This window comes from Monopterus albus, unplaced genomic scaffold (assembly GCF_001952655.1).
Source record: "Monopterus albus unplaced genomic scaffold, M_albus_1.0 scaffold49.1, whole genome shotgun sequence".
In the NCBI taxonomy this organism is placed as follows: domain Eukaryota; kingdom Metazoa; phylum Chordata; class Actinopteri; order Synbranchiformes; family Synbranchidae; genus Monopterus; species Monopterus albus.
The window spans coordinates 248,288-258,195 of record NW_018127929.1 but is presented as its reverse complement, the minus strand read 5'-3'; the positions used below and the strand labels follow the sequence as shown (position 1 = coordinate 258,195).

Genomic DNA, 9,908 nt, shown 5'->3' with positions numbered 1-9,908 from the left:
TTCCTGCTCAGGCTAGAATGCAATAAACAGTTCCTGGCACTGTAAAAAACTGGTTTGTTCAGCAGCACCAACGCCTTTCTAAGAACAGTTATTCTCGGAACAATTGTTCTTATCTACTTGACTGTTAACAGCTGAAACGAAGACCTAAGTTGCTGAGTAAATTTCATGGTAATGATTCTGCTGCCAGTGTAATAAACATTTGATTTTAATGATCCCTTTGATCTATTGTCGCCCTCAAGACAAACTTTTTTTTATTCTGGTGAGGTCATATTGCACTTGTAGCACCTTATGCTGTTATAGATCATGGGGAGTAATGAACAGTACAGATTCTAGGGACTGCACTTTGACTTTTATTTTTGCTTCATTAGCAAAGATGAGAACATAAAGAATCAGCTGAATTAATATTTGTCCACTGCAGACCGACATTAGCTAGCAGTAGAATAATAACAGCATCAGATCGCAGTTTAGTACCAATTTAAATGTTCAAGCAGATGGAGGACATGCAATCAGAAAGGCCCCACTTTGGCCAAGGCTAGGTTCAAGATAGTCAGGGGAAAAAATACACACAAAATAAGTTGAAAGTACAACAATGTGACACAAATTCTGTTTACAAAACACACATATGCATGCAAACAGGGTGCAAATATAGTGACACTTCCACAGAAACAGCCATTTGCACTCAGATAATAAGGGGACATTTTGACAAGAATAAAGTTGTCATGACATGTTTCACAAGACAGCATTAAACAATTTATAGCTCCCATTCTAAAGTTTATACAGTGAACCAGGTCATAAAGTCAATAGCACTGTTCCAACTAGAGTAACAGCAAAACGTCATTGTTACATTGTTGGCCAACCTATATCCTGTCACTCACGCTGTGGGAAGAAAAAGACTTCAAGGACTGCAGACAACATCTCTATCACTACCTACAGCAATAATGACCCCACTGATCTTCAGCTGTATTGAAGTTAAGTAACGGGCTAGTCAGAAAAGTGATACCAACTATGATACCTGTATTTACAGTGAGCCACTACAGCAGTGTTCAAGAGAGAGAAGCAATATTCCTTCAATACAGATGTGATTTGGACAGTGGCTTCCAGCAGTGTAAGTGACACAACAGCGTGGTGAATCAGTAACTGCATATTTTAAAAGGTGAAATAAATGAACATTCGATTCCTCCTGACATCGCTAGCGTGTACATATTTGACGTAAGAGGCTCTACCAGGATTTAATTGCAGCTGCAGGCATGTGCTTTTCTGATGGTGGGCGTAATAACATCCCAGCTTACCTCCATCTGCTCTGTCCTTACCAAATGGAAACGCTGGATGAAATACCTGAGCTGTGAATGTACACGTGAAAAGGTGAGAGAGAAAAATGAAAACCCGTGTAGTTGTTTAGTAAAAAAAACAAAAAAAAAAAAACAAACCGGAGGAGAGTGCATTAATAAGTAACTTACAAAGCTGCAACAGTCATATGGTTGTGAAGGGAATGTATTATCACCATCTTTTGGAGCCAATTACGATCAGCAACAGTTGCCACCAATGTACTGCCCACTTCTTTGTAAATGTTTATATAATGTCAATAAAGCTTGTATATTTGATATCAGTCATATGATAGGGGCTCTGTGTTCTCTGTAAATGTTCTGTAAACCTACACGGAGAACACTCATATTGCTGTACACTTTACGTTTCAGCAAATGAGCCTGTATTGTTTGCATTTTCAGCAGATGTAACAAAAGGTCAGTGCCTTTCTGATCTGGAGAAATAATCAAACCCTTATGTGTTTTTGCAGAGCCGTGCCCCTTTAAATGTGATTTATTGGTTAAAGTAAGCATTTAAAAATAAAGGCATAAGCACTGTAGGGATTCAAATATATTTTTTAAAAACATTGCTAGATATTGTAACGTAGGCTAGCGTGAGGAAGGAGTCTGAGACAGAAGTCGCCTTTTTTTCTCTTTTATTTCTTCCATGTCACTTTTGCATCCGCACAAAACACACCAAACAGAACAATCCCTGCCAACCCTGAACTAAATACATCCCACCCAGAGGGGCTTTACCTGGGATCCCATCAGGTGCTTCCCCTCCGAAGCATTCTGCGGGACCCTGCCACATGTCTCTCCACCCCCAATGCTACAATATGCTTGAATCAGACCCAGTAGTTACAGCTGTGCTTAAAATGCAATGCCCAAGACTGACTATATAAAGCCCATGTTCAGGACTTAGAGTGGAAACAGTCAGTAAGATACAGGTGTCTAACAATGGAATCAGTTGACCAGCTTCATGCTGTAATGGCCTCTCTCACCTCTTCCAAGCCACATGCAGAGGAGGGGGAGCAGATCATGACCATGGAAGTCCCATTAAACCGCTGACTGCCCAGCATCATCAGCCTCCTACACTGAAGGAAATAACCTGCCAATCAGTCAGCTGTCAACCAGGGAACATGTCTTCATCTAGTGCAAAGAGGATTATTGCACTCACTTGTTTTAACTGTACATTACACCAAGTTGTGGGAGTCATTTTACGACTCTTCTCGTCTGTCATTGGCCATGGAGGGCAATGCATACAATGTGTGAGAAAACTGATTCAGATAAGTTGTTCTTGTAGTATGTTGTCATTCATCATCACAGCTCAGACTGATTGGGATTTCCTCTAATTTAACTTTATATCATAATTGACTAAGTCACGTGACCTTAAAACCTTCTCTCACTTTCAAAGATTTTCATCCAGGGACTAACCACACTTCTACATGTCTGTTTCAACATTGTGGAGCCTTTATCTCTAATAACAACGATCAAGTGAGTGATTTGATATTCCTTCTTTCCTGTCCATGCTGTAACAGTCAGCAACAGGCAAGAATTATACACTAATGGTCATAAAACAATATTGCCACAGCAGCCTGGTACGACCTGCGCCCCCAGGAAGCTTGCAGCAGAAATGAACAGATTTGGAATTTATAACTTCATGTGTGACATCCAAAGTGACGTAAAAATGCATGAAAGCGTTGTTTTATGTGCCACATAAACGGACCATCACCTACAACTGGACTGAACATGCAACAAACTCCACATGAGCCCCGCTTCTGGATCCAGACCGGTGCTGTCCGGTCCTGATGAAACAACCTCAGCTACAAAGTGAATTTGTGACTTACCAGCAGCTGACAGGAGCTTTTAGTCGCTCCTTCTGCGCCGTAGCTGTGGTGACTCCACCGCCGGGTCCCAGGAGAGCGAGTTGCCGACTAGTGTCACAAGTTTACCGGGATGAGAGGAGACAAGGGCACACGCATTACCGTGCATCTGGGGCAGCTCCGCCGTCCCGTCAGCGAAGAAATCACATCATCCGCTCTGTTCGCCTCTAGGATCCTGGTGGGGGCGGGACAGAGGAGTCCAGCCTCCACCTACACTCCGCCTACGGGTTAGTTTGCCACAGACCCGGGTGTCGCGGAGAGAGAGAGACTTGCTGGACGAGTTTGGCCTCCAGCAGAAATTTCTCAGACACGTCACTACTGAAAGCAACCCAGAGGATTAGGAGATTAAATATTATTTCATGTCAAATCTTGCCATTGAGATTTGTTGTTTTATATGTCTGCTCAATTTGCTTCACTTTACATAACACCAACCCCCTCTCTCTCTCTCACTCCCACTGTGTGTGGATTGGGGTAAGGTATTGTTATGTTTATGTTTATAAGGGAACTCTCCAAGAAATTGCACTATTCACTGCAAATGTAAACACTATCAGGAACAATATGTAATTCCCTGGTAACCTAAGGTGGATTGATAGTGTGCCCTTGAATCGCACCGGTACATGATGCCCTTGCTGTGAATCAAAGTCATTTGGGATCCTGTTTTTCTCTGATAAACAATAAAAGTGACATCTCCTCGGGACAACACATGGTACTTGTTTGCTGCTACCTTAGTGACTTTAACTCACTCTAAGTATGAACAAATATTATAAAACACATTGGAACAATCAGATGGCAGCACGGTGTTTATCCTTTCACTGGTTCCTCTTACTGGGAGCTGTAAACATACCAAGATCTCCCAGTATCCATATGCCCCTTCTTCCTCCTCTGCTCTCTGCATGATCAGTACCTGACTCACTAACACATATTTATATGTTAATGCATTCTAGCTCTACTTAAACTGTTTGATACAAATATGTAAAGAATATATGCAATCCTTTTGTGTGGCCTAAATTTCTAAAAGAACAAAAACATATCATGCAATATGAAGAAACTAAAATCCTCTGAAAGAAAGGTACAGCCATATTTATTTAACAGGATGTAACCATGAACATGATGTCCCCAATGGCAAGGCCATAAACAGCAAAAAGACTGTGCATATTTGGAACCTGAAATAAAACATTAATTTTTTTTCAGAGATTCTTTATGAAAAATAACTGTAGGTGTATGAAAAGCTAATTCTCTCTGCAGACACATAACATAATCACAAATTTCTGTTAGAAATTAACAAAGGTGAATGAGTTTTGAAGCACATGTTGTTTCCAAGGAAACTCCGACAGCTATGGGGATGGGGGAGACAGATTTCATTAGGGATCTTTAGGGATGTGTCTCTGTATCCGATCCTTGTCTCCTGAACTGAGGCACTAACTAAATGCCCTGTTATTGTGAAATAGCCTTCCTGCCTGTAACAGTGTTGTTTGATCAGTTTATCTTTTCCCAAAGAGTGGCTCTATGCAAATTTTATATATCTGATGTATAAAGTCAAAGGATAAATACAAACAATCCCTCTAATATCTTTTATTTTAAGCATTATTGCAGGTCTTTCCTTCCTGCTGCTGTTGGGCCACACATTTCCCCATCGTCAGACTAATAAAAGTTCATTTTATCTTATCTTATCTTATCTTATCTTATCTTATCTTATCTTATCTTATCTTATCTCATCTCATCTGTTGGAACAAGCATTTGAGTGTAGTGAATAGGCCTTGTATCAAGGGGTTGTTTGGGAAATCTGTGGCCCTCTCTTTCCGGGCTCTATACTTGGAAGCAGTAATGTTATATAACATGGCCATCTGCTCTTAACATTGATTTAAAAGTCCCATTATGTGACATAGCCATGGTGAATGCCAGTAAACAAGGACGCACTTGATAGATACCCTCAAGAGATATGTTCATGAGTGGGCAGTTTTATTACCCTTAAACGTTTTTTGTGCTGGGGGCGTGCGTGTAGGCAGCAGCATGGCTTTGAGATTTGGGTATGTCACTCTGCATGCCTGTACCTGCTTGTTGATGCGTTGTTGCAAATGGAGAAGTTCACATTTTCCTTAATAAAACAGTTTAAACCGTGTATCTTGGGTTTTTGTCCGTGTGACATTTGCTTTGTCTCAGTTCATTTCTGGACATAAGAAAGTCGGTATAGAACAGGAGCAGGTCAAACAAATAAGTGATCGTGGCTATGTTGTGACATCTAGCGGCGCTTTGGGGAATTGCTTTTAAAAAGCAATCCATTCACTGAACCAACCCAAAACAAAACGAGCTCACAAGTTTACTGGTTATGTTTCAGACACTGGAGTCTGTTTTCACTGATAAAGAACAAGCATTTGTTAACGGGGCCAGATTCCTGTAGGCTACTGTTAATGATCAGAAAGAAGAAAGAAGGAAAGAAAGAAAGAAAGAAAGAAAAAGAAAACAGAAAGAAGGAAAGAAAGACAGAAAGAAGAGGAAAACAGAAAGAAGGAAAGAAAGAAGGTCCAGTGGTCGGTATCGGTAATTAATGTTTTTCTGTGTGACGTTCACTCCGACTTCTTCCCACACAAAGACATTCAGCTTAGGTTGAATAGTAATTCTAAATTGCCCGTAGGAGACTGGCACCTGTCCAGTGTGTAACCTGCCTCTGGCCCAGTGTCAGATGCGATTGGCTAGTTAACGCCTAGTTTATTTTTAATTGTAGTAATTATTTACATAATTATTATTATCGCGCGTATTGCTTGTTTTTAGCTGAATAAAATTATGGTTAATTATTTTTTCATGCAGACTCCTGTAACTTTTACCCTGCATCGACCTATATTCGTGACACCGAACAGCAGTACACCTTGATCTCGAATCCAACTTCACCCAGATCTTGATCTCTGGATTTCTGTATATCTAGCTTGCGATTGGTTGCTTCACAAGCCCCGCTCCCGGCATGAACGCGCTCGGACTGAATCTTATTATCATGGCATTACCTGCAAATAGTGATATTATATATTAAATAAATACTCAATACCCAATTACATCCTGACAAAATTATACTTTGTTTCTTCGTCAGACACAACAACGCACAATGAAAAAAGTGGAAAACACGCGCACACATGCTCACACACGCACACATCACAAAACAACCCAGTTCCCCGCCCTCTACATATTCTATTGGCCGGTTTGGGAAGTCATAACTCACTTGATTGGTTGATGTTGCCAGCAATCACTTCTAATCGGCACACGATTGGTGGAGCTCTTAAGAGGAAGTCAAGTATCACAACGTTTTTGGAGCTAAGGTCGGAGTTAACAAAAGAGATTCGCGTCAATCGAAACATTCTGAACACATTTTTAAATTTTCTTTTCTTCCCTGGACGGACCACGCGGGAGAAGATTACGTTACCCAGTTGCGAATCAACCCCTCCTGTCGTGACAAGGTTTTGATCTTATCGTGGACTTGACCACCACCGCACGCCAGAGAGGAAAGTGGGACTTTATTGTTCAAGGCTAGCTAGCTAGCGCTGCCAAGCGGCTTGTTTTAGTGTGTGTGGTGGACCGCAGACTATATGGCTGCGATTTACGAGCCAATATATGGACTTTCAGAAGATGAGGTAAGATTTAATCTAAACGAAGCTTTGTTATGTAGACGGCAGTCGTGATTAGGTGTCTCACAGTCGGCGTTAGCTAATGTGAATGAAGCTAGCAAGCCGTCACCCACGGTCACGTTCTAGTAATGTTCAGGCAGCTGTCAGTATCCTACACACGGCGTGCCCACTGTTGTTACTTTACTTGCCTAGCTGTCTGTTTTTTTTAACGGCTTCGACACTTTGTTTTCAGATAGCTCGATACATCCTCTGATTTATGTGTGATCAACTTGTAGCTCGACTAGTGCCCCTATGTGTTGTGCTGAAGCCCAGATGCTCATGTGCTGGACGGCATTACAAGATAACCGCATTGTCCGACGTAAACACCGCCTTTTGTGAGTAATCACAACAGGCTGATGGTGCTGATCACTAAACGAGTTGGACGCTGAAAGTCAGCAATGCAGCATAAAGGGATGCTATAATGTAAACATCATTTTACATGAACAGTGACGACTCAAATATGAGAGCACACTGAATGATAAACATAATAATTTGCTAACAGAGTAATAGTTGTTGTTTCAGCCAACTACCAATTAGATCTTGCTAATGCAGTTAGGAATAGTAAGGCTGCATATTTATCGGATGGCTCCTGTGGGCGACTGAAGATATTGAAGGAGGAAAATTGGGGCGTGTCTATGTGATTGTCGAGTTCGTCTCAGCTTCAGAAGGCTGAACTGTCGCTCTTCCATCGGGATGCAGGAGAGATTTGCATGTGACCTTTTAATGCCAGTTTAGTGACCATACTGCAAGTCTGTACTCACTCTGTAGGTTGACTGAACATTAAACCGGCCAGTATTTATATAGATATTCTAAAACCCTTTAAATGTGTATTTCTTATATTTAACATTTTTCATCACTTTGATTAAAACAGGTGACTATAAACTACTGAGTAACTCAGCCTGTGTCTGTGTTTATTCTGCTGTGTTAACTAGGTGACTTTTTTTGGCTTCCATAGCTTTGTGGTGTCCTGTCTGTTAGTTATTGTTGGAGAGGTGGCATGCTTATAACAACATTACACACACCACAACACACTCAGTTTTTGGTTAATGTTCACCATATAATGAGGATCAAACCAGATCACTTAATCTCCACAAATGAAGCTTTTAAGACAATTTTGGGAGACTTACTGTGACTTTAAGGTAAACATTCAGTAATCCTAAACCCGCTCAACAAGGCCATAGCTTGTTAATGGTTTTACTTGAGACCCCATGCTATGGGGTGCTGTGGGAAATAAATGCATACACATATTATTTAACACAATGGTCAAAAAACACATGAATAGCCAAAGTAATACTGATGTACATGGATGCTAAACCTGCACATTTTGAAAATTCTATTGCTTATATTTTCTTTGCAGCATTTCAGGTTAGCTTCTTCATCTGCCAAGTTCTAAATGTTGGAGTTTCTTAGGAAAGGACTGTAAGGTTATGAAATAATTTTTTCATGTGTTTGATTAGATGTTTTGATCCATCTTCTCTTTGTTCTGCAGCATGAAACGAGAGTGCTGCGGGTTAAGGTCATTGCCGGAATTGATCTGGCGAAGAAGGATATCATTGGAGCCAGGTGAGCATCACAGATTTTTGTTGGACACACCAGAAGATGCTGTTTTCCTCAGAGGTTTCTGTGCAGGCTGTGTTACCTCATGTTCTCTGTTCCTGTCTCTGGCATTGCGCATCTTTTGGCCATACTAGGCTTTAATGTTGGCTGGTGTTTTATGTTTTAACACTCTTAAGGTCATGTATGTGTTGTCAGTTACAACAGTTTTGTTTTGAATTATACAGTGTTAGTGAGAGTTACTTCAGTGAGCAATAAGGATTTGTTAGGGATATTTATATGAGAAAAGCCAAACATAAGACCCATTACAGAAGCTTTAGCTATAGCATTGAGTTTTGACACCTGATCGTAGATTTTTAAGCTTCTTCTTTAGTTCGTCTTTCAGGCTCTCAGCACACAGTATATATTCACTACATTCCTTCTACTTACAAAGACCTTGAACTTTAAGTGTTAATCAAAGGTTACTTACCATACCCTCTTATCCAACTTACAACCCACCTGTATTACATTTTAGCCAGATAAAAGAACAATAATTATGCCACATATTTTCACAATGTAGGAATACGTAAACTGAAATGTTTGAGGGTCTTTAAGGCATTTTGTTCATCAAAGGCCTTTGTCTCATGTTGTCTGCACTTCCTCCATGAAGTGTAACCCACTTTAATCACAGCTTTATATGACATTACATAATATCCCTTGCTGGGGTTGTATTTGAAGTCGGTGTTTCTTTATTTTTTTGCATGCCTAAGCACTGTGACTTCTGCCCTCTGGATTTTAATTACCTACCTCTTTGTATTTGAAGTGCTAGAAAGCTATGATCAATTAATAATACACTCATTGATGTTGGTTCATAGAACAATTCCTCTGAACTTGGTTTTTCCTAGTCCAGACCATATGCCTCATTCTGTCAGTTCAGGGCTGAGCTTTAAGGATAACACCTCTTAATTTTAAATAGGTTTAGATGACTAAACCTGTTCATGGACTCACTGCAATCAGAATGGCCACCCATTCTTTCTGTAACAGGTTCGTTTCAGAAGGTCATACACTGCCACTCTTTTCAAAAACTCATTAAACAGCTCAGTAACACACTGCTGAACTCAGTTGGTCTTCATGGCTAACTGGTATGTCATTCGCTAGCCTATAAGTCAAGTCAGGTGTAAAGGAACTAAATTCTAATTATATGTAGGGATCCAACATCTGCGTTGTTGCACATTTTATATACATTCTTGACAACACACTCCCCTGAAAGCAAATTCTTAAAACTAAACAAGTCTGTATATGGTAATGTAATGTAAACTCATGTGGCAGTGCTTCAGTAATGCTGTCCCAGGAAATGTCCAGAGCAGGCTGCCTTACAGAAGTTGATATATTATTATCATTAACTCTATGTGCATCATTGACTTATACTGGTAAACAACAAAGAAGAGAAGGTCCAAGAATAGTCTTGATGCAACACCAGTGACTTGGAGTAAGGATTTAACTTACCCATGCCATTATATATTAATGACTTTTGGTATTTT

At 40.4% G+C, this 9,908-nt stretch overlaps 2 protein-coding genes across 3 annotated transcripts in view; one reads left to right on the top strand and one right to left on the bottom strand.

Annotated features, from left to right (window-relative positions):
* Positions 1-6,460, bottom strand: part of prlra (prolactin receptor a) — a 15,615-nt gene extending 9,155 nt beyond the window's left edge. Inside the window, exon 1 of one of the 2 annotated variants that reach the window (XM_020600936.1) lies at positions 6,393-6,460. The gene's annotated coding sequence lies outside the window, so the exon portion shown is untranslated. Of the gene's footprint in view, positions 1-3,148; positions 3,302-6,392 lie in introns of those variants that run through there. The other variant, XM_020600935.1, reaches the window with a different exon arrangement.
* The window catches only part of nedd4l (NEDD4 like E3 ubiquitin protein ligase), a 43,124-nt gene continuing 39,654 nt past the window's right edge, over positions 6,439-9,908 (top strand). Inside the window, 2 exon segments of the mRNA XM_020600934.1 lie at positions 6,439-6,801; positions 8,324-8,397. Of these exon segments, the coding sequence (XP_020456590.1) occupies positions 6,757-6,801; positions 8,324-8,397 (119 nt within the window). The 5' untranslated portion in view covers positions 6,439-6,756.